This window comes from Nematostella vectensis, chromosome 10 (genome assembly GCF_932526225.1).
Source record: "Nematostella vectensis chromosome 10, jaNemVect1.1, whole genome shotgun sequence".
Lineage (NCBI taxonomy): Eukaryota > Metazoa > Cnidaria > Anthozoa > Actiniaria > Edwardsiidae > Nematostella > Nematostella vectensis.
Window position 1 is genome coordinate 12,465,530 of NC_064043.1, and position 14,422 is coordinate 12,479,951.

The following is a 14,422-nucleotide window of genomic DNA, read 5'->3' on the forward strand; positions in this document are numbered from 1 at the left end:
ATACTTGTCCTTATTTATGGCCCGCAACACATGGCCACAAGCTGTGGCGGTCTCGCTCCAACCGTATGACGAAGCGAAGCTCAAGACAGCACAGCACGAATATTGACATCGACACAAAATTATCTTTTGGAGTACTTCTTTAATACATTTGTAAATATAAGTCTTTTATACTACATTTATAAATAAATTACGCAATCGCTTCTGGTATAACATATAATGCTCTTATTATATCCATCTAAATCAAATCTTTGCCCGCCTACTCCCGCGCGTGAAACATTATTTCTTGCCGTTGGATTTCCGCCCTAAAATCTTGCAATTTCTTTGACAGACGATCAAAATCGCTTTACTTTGTGCGAGTTTTTACCGACTTTTATGCTATTGAGCTTCCTTATACTAGGTTTCTGGGTGACTACAAATGTCTATGCATTTATCCGTTCAGAAGGGCTAGCGTTTGGGTGAAGTTCTGCATCTTCTGAACACAAACAACACGCCTCTCCAAGTGGTTCACCATAGGCTGTGGGTAGTCCTCGCCCACGATACACCCTGCTTCTCTCTGCACGGAGGACGGAGCTTTCCACGGTTCGTGAAGGAACTTGGTGGGAAGGCGTCTTAGTTCGGGTACGAAAGTCCTATAAAAACAGCAAACAGTCAGGGGCCGGTTCTTGAAAGACTGATTAACTTAACCCTAGATTAGCGCCTAGTCCCGGGTTAAAATTTGCTAATCGTAGGTTAGCAAACCTACGGATAACTCACTGTTCCCGAAAGCCAAGTATTCCCCCGATTTACTAACCCTGGATAACGCGAGTAAAAAACTGGTTTATGACGAGTAACATTCACACAGGATACCCAGTAGATCAACAGAGAGCAACTAAAATTAACCTTTGGTGGCTTTATTTTCGCAGAGAAGCCCCAAAACACCTCTACATCACCTGTAATTACCTCCATTTCATTGCCAAAAATGTCATTTGCAGGATTCGAGTTGATGCGTGACACTAGCGAGACAGATTCATTTCAAGTATAAATTTCATGTAACTTTCTGTCTGTCCCAGCACAATTTTCGAGTCAGCATCGCAACTAAGGTCGCATAACGGTTATCCCTCCTAAGCCACATATTACTACTCGGCAATCCCTGAAAAAGATATCGATGTTTAAGCTGTAAACACATTTTTGGACAATCAAAAGCAATATGCGTGTGTCCCAAAGACGCCAAGCCTGTATCATTACTAATAAGGAATATATATATTTTTGCGAAGGATTGAACAAAAGTCAAGCCGGCTGCAAAGCCACTTTTGTGATGGAAGCGTATCTGAAGTTTTTACCCAGTAAATTTGTCTGGGTGTGTGTTAGATTTCGTCAAAACCATCATATGAACCCGGGGTGCGGAGAAAATTTGAACTTGGTACCTATTGTAAAACCAGAAAAAAATACTCTTAGACTAAAAACAACAACAACAACAACAACAACAACAACAACAACAACAACAACAAAACAAAGGATGTACCTGATGTAATCTCCCGTCGGGTCCACCTGTTTGCCAACTTCTACCGGACAGTACCAAGGTACGGCACCATGCACATACGAACTACACGACAGCCACAACCAGTTGCCCGCGTTTAGGCTCCATTCTGCATCTAGCTGAAGCTCATCAAACGCTTTGAATCCTTCCTCCCAACTGACCCACAAGCAGCCACGAGTCAGGAAACAGCCAACTGCTTGCCGAGCCAAATGATGGATCCAGCCTTCCTCTCGCAACTGTCGCATTATTGCATCAATCCACGGGAAGCCCGTTTTGCCCTAGGAAAAAAGGGAGATAAAAAGGTAATTCTCAAATGCCTTACTTGCTGGTCGATATATTTTGCATAACTTTGAGTCGAAACTTCATTTCACTTTCACCCCTCCTCACATTAAATCTTAATCTACCTTACCTCACCTCAGATGCCCTCTACTTAAGTCAATTCTTGTCGCCTTAGCTCTCCGTACCGCCTCTCACCTCACCTCACCCGACCTTATATCACCTCATCTCACCCTCCCAAAACCTTCCTCAGACATGGAATAGCTTTATCGTCACACCTGCTTCCACAACGAAAGAGCTTCCGGGTGTTGTTCCCAAGGGATCTGTAGAGCAAGTGGATTTCCCATCATGCGGTGGTGGTCTGGATTGGTGCTTGCTGTTGCGAAAAAGAACTCGCGCCACAGCAGATTTGTGTACAGAGTTTCCGGTGGCTTGCTGCCCATCGTCTATAAAAGAGAAGCCAACGTTCAGTCAAACAACCACAGGTTGCGTTCGAACTAGTATGAACCTAGGTAGTGAAGTGAGCAGAGCCTGGCTTTGGATGCCTCTGTTTCTCTCCACTGGTTCCCCGGTTCGATTCCCGGTTCCGAAGTAAGTTGGGCTAGGTGGTTCGCGCCTTGGTTATTCTTTGGTTTCCTACACAAAAGGCAAGACTATGCCGCTTTCTATGCCTAATGTGAAGAAAGCAATCAAACGAACAATCAAGCAAACACGTTTGCGTTTCGAGAAAGAAAATAAGAAAAACGATCAAAAGAAAACAAGAAAACTGGCAAGCAGGTAAGCTGCAAGGTGGAGAACGTTCTGTTAAAATAGCCAAATGTATGTAGCAGGGGTAGGCTAGATTACCCGTTGGTACTCTGTGGTAAGACGATCGAGTATGTAGCACGGCGAAAGGCAGCCAAAGCGCATGTACGGACTCAGAGCACGATCAGAAGCCAATAGCGTGTCCGCGCTAAGTGGGGGCTTGATAAACTTTTTCTGCCGCATCTAAAAAAAAAACAGGTTAGCAAAAATTTATAATTCAAAGAAAGGAGGGATTGAACAGTTGGGAATTTAGAATTCAATGTAGCGCAAAAGCTAGTATACTGGACCAGGGACCTCTGGTCACAATTCAACGTTTTCGGTCTAGCTAATTTTAAGTCGACAATAACAGAGTAAAGCAAGGGGATCCTACTTTGTGCTAAAGTTCTTCATTGTTTTTAATGGTAAGCGACTTAATTTTGAATTTCCCCAAAATGTGATATAACAAACCTTTGTCAACACCAATTCTAGCCTCTTTAGCCCCTCTGTCTCGCCTCCTTTCCAATGAACTCGTCCAGCTTTCTTAAGCTTGGGTCCCAGGCTCGACCCAAAGGCCACTCCGTATCTGATATCATGATCCTCAGCGACGCACGTCACGCACTGCCTAATCAAGCTACCGTCGACCTCCTTCACTGGAGTGCGTACTTCAAGAGAAGACACAGCACGCTGGAAGCTTGGAAAATCTTGTGGCATCAGTCCCCCACTTGCCTCTCTGATATCCACAGTGTCGAAGATAGTATGCGAGACTTCAGAGATGACCTCGACACCGAGACCTGCGGCAATCTGCTTAGCAACCACATCACGTGTGACGGCGTGCGGATCTTGGTCGGCCTCGAATGACATCCTTGTGATGTCCCACTTCTTCAGCAGACCTGGCAACACTGACAAAGCGCACTCGCGAATGACGAAGAGGCGGGAGCCATATCCACGAAGCCTGTCGTCTAGATCACGCAAACACTGGAGCAGGAAATCTAGAGTCCTAGGGGAGACCTTTGAAGAAGGTGCAAGTATATCAGGATCCAAGAAATAGACTCCATAAAACGACTGGCTTCCTGAAAGGGCTTTGAGCAACGACGGGTTGTCGTGCAAGCGAAGATCTTTCCTGAACCAATGCATAGTATTGTGAGCTGAAATAGCAACAAAACACTTTATCAAATGAAGCAGATTTTAGCACTAAAAACCTTTGTGATAGATAAAGAAGACACACTTACTTAAAATGGCCATCAGTTCCTTGTATTGTGAAATGATTTTCAAAACACAAATAACGTGAGGCCGAAATGCACATACCTAGATTTTGGCTCTTTTAGAAATTTTTTCTTTGGTCATCCTTGCGCTTTGTATGGGCTCAAGAGGCGAAAAGCTCAAATTTCAAAGACACAAAAACTCGCATCAATTATAAAAAGGTCGCATTTGATATTTTGCTTGCTATTCATCACTAAGTACGTAAATAAATTTTCCGCCTTATTAGATGTGAAAAAGGCTTATTTGAAGCGCCATGTCATGTTTTCCGTCATGTCGGTCGTGCCACATTTTAAACTCTATCTGAGTAGTGTACATGTCTGTTAGTACAAACGTGGCACCACTTTACAAATGTGGCCTCACCAAGCTTCCCAGATGATAGAAGCACTGTATGTTGTACATAAACGTTGACATATAAAACTAGAGGGACTTTCCAGGGACACTATTACCATATTTTGGGTCAAATGGAGGAAAACAAAAAATTTCCTTTTAGAGTGTCCTTACTGTCGAATCCGTTGTATCGCGACCCGCGTTTTCAAAACACGATTTGTTTTGGTTTTCTCTTCCTTCAGTAAAACCATTCTGAGCCAATCAGAATCTCGCTTTGTGCCCTTCCCTGGCTATCCTCTGACGAAAACCAGACAGTGTCGCGACAGAATGCCAGGCAACTGCACTAGGCGAGAGATGGCAAGAATCTGGCTTAGAATAATTTGACTGGCGGAACAGAAAATCCCAAAAGACAAAAACAAATCGATGTTTTGAAAATGCGGCGTCGCGATACAACGGATTCGACAGTAAAGCGGGATTCCACTATTTACACAAATCAAAATCGAACAGGCTCTCAACCAATCAATCCACTTACTCTTTGGCGGGAGCGACATGGTAAGCGCATGAAGCCTTTCCACGCAGACTCGGCGCTGCAGTAGATGGTCACACACAGGTTCTGGGTAATCGTCCCCCACAACGCACCGAGCTTTGATCTGTACATCTAAGGGGGCTTTCCATGGTTCGTATATGAAGGCGAGTGGAAGGCGACGGACTTCGGGTACGTACTTCCTGCAATATGAAATGTCAAAGAAACTTAGAAAGCTTTCACTTTGTTAGGGCAAGACTCGTGATGTTACTGTTTCAGAGGCGTTTAAGAAAAAGTTCCTGTTTTCGGTAAAAATGCCCAGTATTCGTCTCTGGGCCATAGTAAAACATACGCATTCTATACAGAAAACCGTTGCTTGTTCACCGATTGCGACTGAAATTTAAGGCCTACCGGATATATTTTCCAGTTGGATCCAATTTCTTTCCGACTTCTACTGGACAGTACCAAGGTACGACACCATGCACATACGAACTACACGACAGCCACAACCAGTTGCCCGCGTTTAAGCTCCATTCTGCATCTAGTTGAAGCTCATCAAACGCTTTGAATCCTTCTTCCCAACTGACCCACAAGCAGCCACGAGTCAGGAAACAGCCAACTGCTTGCCGAGCCAGATGATGGATCCAGCCTTGGGCGTGTAGTTGCCGCATGATCGCATCAATCCACGGAAAGCCGGTAGTACCCTGTGAGGTTAGACAAAAACATCGCACAGAAACACTATGTAACAGGTTTCGTCAGAAAATTCAAACAACAATAAAGTCTTTTTTAACTATAAAACGATACAGTCTAAACAGGGAAAAATAAATACTATCCGCTGTGCTAGCGAGTTCAATGGATTTACTTATAAAAGCTTCAAACTTAGAACAAGGATCTTCTAACAAAGAAATTCATACCTAACACACTGTCTATTACATAGTTTTTTTTATCACCCCCACCCCTTATGACAAATATTTTGACTGTTGATAGCCTGGTTAATACTTGCAGTGCATTATGGGTATGTGATCTGGGGGTCGTTTCTCAAAACTCCCGGTAATATCCGGGCCCGTTAGGGTACCGGGAGAGTTTTCGGGATACTTTTCCGGGCGAGGAAGAGCGTTTCTCAAAGCTAGCGGTATGTAGCGTCCCGGTTGTTTACGGGATCCTGATAAGCAAATTATAATTTTCAGAGTTAATGAATAGATTGGCTAAGTAGTTATTGAATATCAATAAACATCGTAGATTTGTCGATGTCTGTAGAAAACTGGTACCCCAAACACTGCTGTGGCATCGGCACTTTTCGAAAAAAAAAAAAGACAAAGAACAAGTAGATAAAGTCTAATTTTGTAGCAAACTTCCAATACCTTCGCAAAGTCGTTTATATTTTTTTAGGCGCTCGGTGACAGCTAAATGTTAAATAATTTGACAGAAAAGAAACCTGATTGGCTGGTAGGGAATCCCATAAAATGATTTTAGCCGTGATTGGCCCACTTCTTTCCGGGCAGTGATATGGTTTCCTCAAGTGATGAAAATTCACTACAACTCGACACAACTTGAAAATGGCGAGATTTTATCGGAAAAAGCACCAAATTGGATAGTTCAACTTGGCCAATTCTAGATAAATAGTTGATCTATAAATTCAGCTGAAAATATTAAGAAAAAACATCGTTTTGGGTATCATTTATCGCATTAAAAGCAATTCCCGGTAAGTTAACGGGAGCTCTTGAGCTCCCGTAAGTTACCGGGCGAGTTACCGGGACTCTTTCCGGGCCCGACAATAACTTGCGTTTTGAGAAACACCCGTAAAGTTTATCGGGGGCTCACCGGGTGACTTTCCGGGTTTCAAGGTTTATCGGGACTTTTGAGAAACGACCCCCTGACCCCTTTAATGAGCCAACTTATTAGAGCCATTTTATTTTACCTGTTTCCATCTAAACAGCACTGTACGATCATCTTCCCATGGGAACATCATGCTGACAGGGTTGCCTAGCATCCGGTGCAAGTCTGGATTACTGGAACCGATGTGCAAGAACAGCTCACGTACAAGAAGGGCTTTGAACACATCGGTAGAAGGCTCGAAGCCTTTCGTCTGAAAAATAAACAATAATCTGTCGTTATCCAATAAACTGCGACGCGTGCTACTGTGGCCACTTTATTTGAGTTACGACATTTGTGTCAATCAAAAGGGTGGTTCTCGTATGCTTATTGGTAAACGTTTGGTGCCCACGGTAGCGCGCGTGGCATTTTCAGACTGTTTTCAAATGGAAATGAAAAAACTAGGTATTTTGCTAAAACGAAACGGCGTCAAAACAGGGGAGGTGACGTATTATATAACCACGCACCCTGACATACCTTCATAAAACGCACCCTAAGGCGGTGATAGTAGAAACGAGGAGATAAGCAACCATAGCGGAAATATGGACTCAAGTGCATGTCGCTAGGCTCCAGGTCCTCGATTGTAACAGACTGCTGGTCAAATTTGTCTGCTTCAATCTAAAATAAATAAATAAATACACAATGTATTTATCAAACATCCACTAATGATATCTGATTAAACAGAATTTGAATGAAGGTTCCCATAATTTGAGCATGGGTTAGCAAACTAAAAGATGAATGATTTGCCTTATCCAAAATTTAAAAGATTATTTCTCATTTCGACTGTCAAGTCAAATAGCCACATTGTAACGAAGCCACGTGTGTTGCGCAAAGAAAACGAAATCGTACAGACTGTAAACAACAGAAAATGCACTTCTGGGAACATGATTCCAAACTTTACCTTCATCAACAAAAACCATAAAAAAAGAGTCTAATAAACATGACTGCAACTCGTTCACATCAAAAGACATACCTTCTGTAAGGCCAAATTGAGCCTTCGCATAGCCTCTAGTTCCCCTCCTTTCCAGAACAACTTAGCAGTAGCACGACCGAGCTCCTTGCCTCCGAAATCAGATAGCTGAGGCACGCCGTACTTTTCAGCATGGTCCAGTCCGACAGGTGTTATGCACGCACCAAACACTGTCTTGTCCACCGTCTGACAAGGTGGACATGGAGGTCCCAGCTGTTCTGCAGTCTTGGCCATTTCGTCGAACGTCATCGGCAATTTGCCATCGTTTGTCTCCAACACCTCATCAGTGTCATACAGAAGGTGAGCATTGTGCTGCAGCAATTGCACGTTCGCCTTTTCAGCAAGCATTTGGATCACAGTATCCCGCTGACGACCAGCTGGTTCACTCTCTCTTTCAAATGTCAATCGGTTTACAGACCATTCATGGAACAGACGAGGGAGTACATCAATGGCGCGTCCTCGTATAACAAACAGCCGGGATCCCAGAACACGGAGTTGACGGTCCAGCGCTTCTAAGCATTCACACAAGAAGTTCCAGCGGTTGGCGCTGATCTTGCTGGCCCGAGCAGACTCCATGTCTAAAACGTAAATTGGGAAGAAGGTGCTGCAATTGTCCAACGAAGCCAGAAGAGATGGATTGTCGTGAAGTCGAAGATCTTTTCGGAACCAATGTACACTTGTGCAACCTTTATCCGGAACTACAACATTAGCACATAGATTAGTCACTCATACAGTATGTGTCAACTACGAGGTTAAAAGTTCGCTGGCAGCATGTGGGGTACACCAGATTTGAGAACTTTTAGCTGGTAACACGCTCACCTTTTGCGCCAAGATCAATAGACAGCTGCTGCATTCTTTGCACGCAAATCATTCGCTGTTCCATGTGGTCTACTATTGGACTCGGATAATCCTCTCCGACTACACATCTGCATGCTTTCTGGACTGATAACGGGGCATTCCAAGGCTCGCAAACATACTCAGACGGAAGACCACGGACTTCGGGGACATACCGCCTGCAAAAGCATTAATGATCGATAGTCAACTCCATATATTCTCATGATGATCGAGTCTCAACCGACATTGATTTATTCTATATGCTCTTACTTGATATAATCTCCGGTCGGGTCGACTTTTTTGCCAACCTCTACTGGACAGTACCAAGGTACAGCACCATGCACATACGAACTACACGACAGCCACAACCAGTTGCTCGCGTTCAAGCTCCATTCTGCATCTAGCTGAAGCTCATCAAACGCTTTGAATCCTTCTTCCCAACTGACCCACAAGCAGCCTCGAGTCAGGAAACAGCCAACTGCTTGCCGAGCCAAATGATGGATCCAGCCTTCCTCTCGCAACTGTCGCATTATTGCATCAATCCACGGAAAGCCCGTTTTGCCCTTTTTCCACCGTTCAAGACCGTCTTTGTTCTCTTCCCAAGGAAATTGCACGCTCAAGGGATTATCCACCATTTTGTCGAGGTCGGCGTTGTGGCTTGCTACATGCAAGAAGAGTTCTCGTCGAACGAGTCCAGTGAACAATGTTGCTGGCGGGATAGATTTCTTCTCCTACAAGAACAAAAACAACACAGAAGGGTGTAAATTAGGCTCATAAAAGTTTTATTAGAAACTACCCTTGATAATTGTTGGCTTTCAGGGGGCTGCAGCAGACATCGTCATCGAGAAGAACAACTACATCGGGCCTTTTAAACATTTCAATATGCACAATTTCTTAACCTCAAGATATTTACCTTCATGTAGGTCAAAGCGAGCTGTTGGTAGTACAGGCGTGGCGACAAACATCCGAATCTCATGTACGGGCTGAGGTGTGCATCGTTCGAGAACATCTCATCAATTGTCCAACCCCTTTCCTCGAAGTCGTTTTCAGCACACTAAAGTCAAAGAAATTTTAATTATTTTTTCAACCAAGTAGACAATCCTCAAACCTTCTAAGTAAACGAACCAAAACTTACCTTTTTCAAAGAAGCGCTCAGTCTTCGCAAAGCTTCGGGCTCTCCTCCAGTCCAGTATTTCTTGGCGGTGGCTTCCTTTAACTCTTTTATTCCGAACTCGGATAGCAGAGGCACGCCATACTTGTCAGCATGGTCCGGTCTGACAGGTGTTAAGCACGCACCAAACACTGTCTTATCCACCGTCTGGCAAGGTGGACATGGAGGTCCCAGCTGTTCTGCAGTCTTGGCCATTTCGTCGAAAGTCATCGGCAACTTGCCATCGTTTGTCTCCAACACCTCATCAGTGTCATACAGAAGGTGAGCATTGTGCTGCAGCACTTGCACGTTCGCCTTTTCAGCAAGCATTTGGATCACAGCATCCCGCTGACGACCAGCTGGTTCACTCTCTCTTTCAAATGTCAATCGGTTTACAGACCATTCACGAAACAGGCGAGGTAGTACATCCATGGCGCGTCCTCGTATAACAAACAGCCGGGATCCCAGAACACGGAGTTGACGGTCCAGCGCTTCTAAGCATTCACACAAGAAGTTCCAGCGGTTGGCGCTGATCTTGCTGGCCCGAGCAGACTCCATGTCTAAAACGTAAATTGGGAAGAAGGTGCTGCAATTGTCCAACGAAGCCAGAAGAGATGGATTGTCGTGAAGTCGAAGATCTTTTCGGAACCAATGTACACTTGTGCAACCATTATCCGGAACTACAACATTAGCAAATAAATTAGTCACTAATACAGTATGTGTAACCTACAAGGTTAAAAGTTCGTTGGCAGCATGTGGTGTATACCAGATTTGAGAGCTTTTAGCTAGTAACACGCTCACCTTTTGCGCCAAGATCAATAGACAGCTGCTGCATTCTTTGCACGCAAATCATTCGCTGTTCCATGTGGTCTACTATTGGACTCGGATAATCCTCTCCGACTACACATCTGCATGCTTTCTGGACTGATAACGGGGCATTCCAAGGCTCGCAAACATACTCAGACGGAAGACCACGGACTTCGGGGACATACCGCCTGCAAAAGCATTAATGATCGATAGTCAACTCAATATTTTTTCATGATGATCGAGTCTCAACCGACATTGAATTATTCTATATGTTCTTACTTGATATAATCTCCGGTCGGGTCGACTTTTTTGCCAACTTCTACCGGGCAGTACCAAGGTACAGCACCATGCACATACGAACTACACGACAGCCACAACCAGTTGCTCGCGTTTAAGCTCCATTCTGCATCTAGCTGAAGCTCATCAAACGCTTTGAATCCTTCTTCCCAACTGACCCACAAGCAGCCTCGAGTCAGGAAACAGCCAACTGCTTGCCGAGCCAAATGATGGATCCAGCCTTCCTCTCGCAACTGTCGCATTATTGCATCAATCCACGGAAAGCCCGTTTTGCCCTTTTTCCACCGTTCAAGACCGTCTTTGTTCTCTTCCCAAGGAAATTGCACGCTCAAGGGATTATCCACCATTTTGTCGAGGTCGGCGTTGTGGCTTGCTACATGCAAGAAGAGTTCTCGTCGAACGAGTCCAGTGAACAATGTTGCTGGCGGGATAGATTTCTTCTCCTACAAGAACAAAAACAACACAGAAGGGTGTAAATTAGGCTCATAAAAGTTTTATTAGAAACTACCCTTGATAATTGTTGGCTTTCAGGGGGCTGCAGCAGACATCGTCATTGAGAAGAACAACTACATCGGGCCTTTTAAACATTTCAATATGCACAATTTCTTAACCTCAAGATATTTACCTTCATGTAGGTCAAAGCGAGCTGTTGGTAGTACAGGCGTGGCGACAAACATCCGAATCTCATGTAAGGGCTGAGGTGTGCATCGTTCGAAAACATCTCATCAATTGTCCAACCCCTTTCCTTGAAGTCGTTTTCAGCACACTAAAGTCAAAGAAATTTTAATTATTTTTTCAACCAAGTGCCCTATAGTTATAAAAGATACCGTTTAGACAATCCTCAAACCATCTAAGTAAACGAACCAAAATTACCTTTTTCAAAGCAGCGCTCAGTCTTCGCAAAGCTTCGGGCTCTCCTCCAGTCCAGTATTTCTTGGCGGTGGCTTCCTTTAACTCTTTCATTCCGAACTCGGATAGAAGAGGCACGCCATACTTGTCAGCATGGTCCGGTCCGACAGGTGTTAAGCACGCACCAAACACTGTCTTATCCACCGTCTGGCAAGGTGGACATGGAGGTCCCAGCTGTTCTGCAGTCTTGGCCATTTCGTCGAAAGTCATCGGCAACTTGCCATCGTTTGTCTCCAACACCTCATCAGTGTCATACAGAAGGCGAGCATTGTTCTGCAGCACTTGCACGTTCGCCTTTTCAGCAAGCATTTGGATCACAGCATCCCGCTGACGACCAGCTGGTTCACTCTCTCTTTCAAATGTCAATCGGTTTACAGACCATTCATGGAACAGGCGAGGGAGTACATCCATGGCGCGTCCTCGTATAACAAACAGCCGGGATCCCAGAACACGGAGTTGACGGTCCAGCGCTTCTAAACATTCACACAAGAAGTTCCAGCGGTTGGCGCTGATCTTGCTGGCCCGAGCAGACTCCATGTCTAAAACGTAAATTGGGAAGAAGGTGCTGCAATTGTCCAACGAAGCCAGAAGAGATGGATTGTCGTGAAGTCGAAGATCTTTTCTGAACCAATGTACACTTGTGCAACCATTATCCGGAACTACAACATTAGCAAATAAATTAGTCACTAATACAGTATGTGTAACCTACAAGGTTAAAAGTTCGTTGGCAGCATGTGGGGTATACCAGATTTGAGAACGTTTAGCTGGTAACAAGCTCACCTTTTGCGCCAAGATCAATAGACAGCTGCTGCATTCTTTGCACGCAAATCATTCGCTGTTCCATGTGGTCTACTATTGGACTCGGATAATCCTCTCCGACTACACATCTGCATGCTTTCTGGACTGATAACGGGGCATTCCAAGGCTCGCAAACATACTCAGACGGAAGACCACGGACTTCGGGGACATACCGCCTGCAAAAGCATTAATGATCGATAGTCAACTCAATATATTCTCATGATGATCGAGTCTCAACCGACATTGAATTATTCTATATGTTCTTACTTGATATAATCTCCGGTCGGGTCGACTTTTTTGCCAACTTCTACCGGGCAGTACCAAGGTACAGCACCATGCACAAACGAACTACACGACAGCCACAACCAGTTGCTCGCGTTTAAGCTCCATTCTGCATCTAGCTGAAGCTCATCAAACGCTTTAATTCCTTCTTCCCAACTGACCCACAAGCAGCCTCGAGTCAGGAAACAGCCAACTGCTTGCCGAGCCAAATGATGGATCCAGCCTTCCTCTCGCAACTGTCGCATTATTGCATCAATCCACGGGAAGCCCGTTTTGCCCTTTTTCCACCGTTCAAGACCCTCTTTGTTCTCTTCCCAAGGAAATTGCACGCTCAAGGGATTATCCACCATTTTGTCGAGGTCGGCGTTGTGGCTTGCTACATGCAAGAAAAGTTCTCGTCGAACGAGTCCAGTGAACAATGTTGCTGGCGGGATAGATTTCTTCTCCTACAAGAACAAAAACAACACAGAAGGGTGTAAATTAGGCTCATAAAAGTTTTATTAGAAACTACCCTTGATAATTGGTGGCTTTCAGGGGGCTGCAGCAGACATCGTCATTGAGAAGAACAACTACATCGGGCCTTTTAAACATTTCAATATGCACAATTTCTTAACCTCAAGATATTTACCTTCATGTAGGTCAAAGCGAGCTGTTGGTAGTACAGGCGTGGCGACAAACATCCGAATCTCATGTAAGGGCTGAGGTGTGCATCGTTCGAAAACATCTCATCAATTGTCCAACCCCTTTCCTCGAAGTCGTTTTCAGCACACTAAAGTCAAAGAAATTTTAATGATTTTTTCAACCAAGTGCCCTATAGTTATAAAAGATACCGTTTCGACAATCCTCCAACCATCTAAGTAAACGAACCAAAACTTACCTTTTTCAAAGCAGCGCTCAGTCGTCGCAAAGCTTCGGGCTCTCCTCCAGTCCAGTATTTCTTGGCGGTGGCTTCCTTTAACTCTTTCATTCCGAACTCGGATAGCAAAGGCACGCCATACTTGTCAGCATGGTCCGGTCCGACAGGTGTTAAGCACGCACCAAACACTGTCTTATCCACCGTCTGGCAAGGTGGACATGGAGGTCCCAGCTGTTCTGCAGTCTTGGCCATTTCGTCGAAAGTCATCGGCAACTTGCCATCGTTTGTCTCCAATACCTCATCAGTGTCATACAGAAGGTGAGCATTGTGCTGCAGCACTTGCACGTTCGCCTTTTCAGCAAGCATTTGGATCACAGCATCCCGCTGACGACCAGCTGGTTCACTCTCTCTTTCAAATGTCAATCGGTTTACAGACCATTCATGGAACAGGCGAGGGAGTACATCCATGGCGCGTCCTCGTATAACAAACAGCCGGGATCCCAGAACACGGAGTTGACGGTCCAGCGCTTCTAAGCATTCACACAAGAAGTTCCAGCGGTTGGCGCTGATCTTGCTGGCCCGAGCAGACTCCATGTCTAAAACGTAAATTGGGAAGAAGGTACTGCAATTGTCCAACGAAGCCAGAAGAGATGGATTGTCGTGAAGTCGAAGATCTTTTCGGAACCAATGTACACTTGTGCAACCATTATCCGGAACTACAACATTAGCAAATAAATTAGTCACTAATACTGTATGTGTAACCTACAAGGTTAAAAGTTCGTTGGCAGCATGTGGGGTACACCAGATTTGAGAGCTTTTAGCTGGTAACACGCTCACCTTTTGCGCCAAGATCAATAGACAGCTGCTGCATTCTTTGCACGCAAATCATTCGCTGTTCCATGTGGTCTACTATTGGACTCGGATAATCCTCTCCGACTACACATCTGCATGCTTTCTGGACT

At 44.8% G+C, this 14,422-nt stretch overlaps 1 protein-coding gene across 2 annotated transcripts; it reads right to left on the reverse strand.

Annotated features, from left to right (window-relative positions):
- Nucleotides 1–119: 119 nt before the first annotated feature.
- On the reverse strand, nt 120–9,405 carry LOC125573258. Of its 2 annotated transcripts, none has more exons than XM_048733684.1 (13): nt 9,275–9,405; nt 8,632–9,092; nt 8,347–8,540; nt 7,531–8,225; nt 7,050–7,175; nt 6,604–6,771; nt 5,097–5,389; nt 4,695–4,888; nt 3,044–3,720; nt 2,639–2,779; nt 2,071–2,238; nt 1,502–1,794; nt 120–629 (listed from the first exon to the last, which is right to left on the reverse strand). In XM_048733684.1, the coding sequence occupies exons 1-13, from the start codon at nt 9,368–9,370 to the stop codon at nt 428–430; spliced, it is 3,708 nt and encodes a 1,235-aa protein (XP_048589641.1). In that variant the 5' UTR covers nt 9,371–9,405; the 3' UTR covers nt 120–427. The 2 variants fall into 2 exon arrangements, with proteins under 2 accessions (XP_048589641.1, XP_048589640.1); XM_048733683.1 differs by having other exon boundaries at nt 7,035–7,175.
- Between the last annotated feature and the right edge of the window lie 5,017 nt (nt 9,406–14,422).

Bases quoted from the DNA above. Each gene is read 5' to 3' on its own strand.
- LOC125573258 (XM_048733683.1), bottom strand. From the start codon at position 9,370: ATGTTCTCGAACGATGCACACCTCAGCCCGTACATGAGATTCGGATGT. The intron at 4,889-5,096 runs GTAGGCCTTAAA...TTCATATTGCAG, and splicing joins CCAACTGGAAAATATATCCG to GAAGTACGTACCCGAAGTCC. The intron at 1,795-2,070 runs GTGTGACGATAA...CTTTTTTCCTAG, and splicing joins CTCTTTCGTTGTGGAAGCAG to GGCAAAACGGGCTTCCCGTG.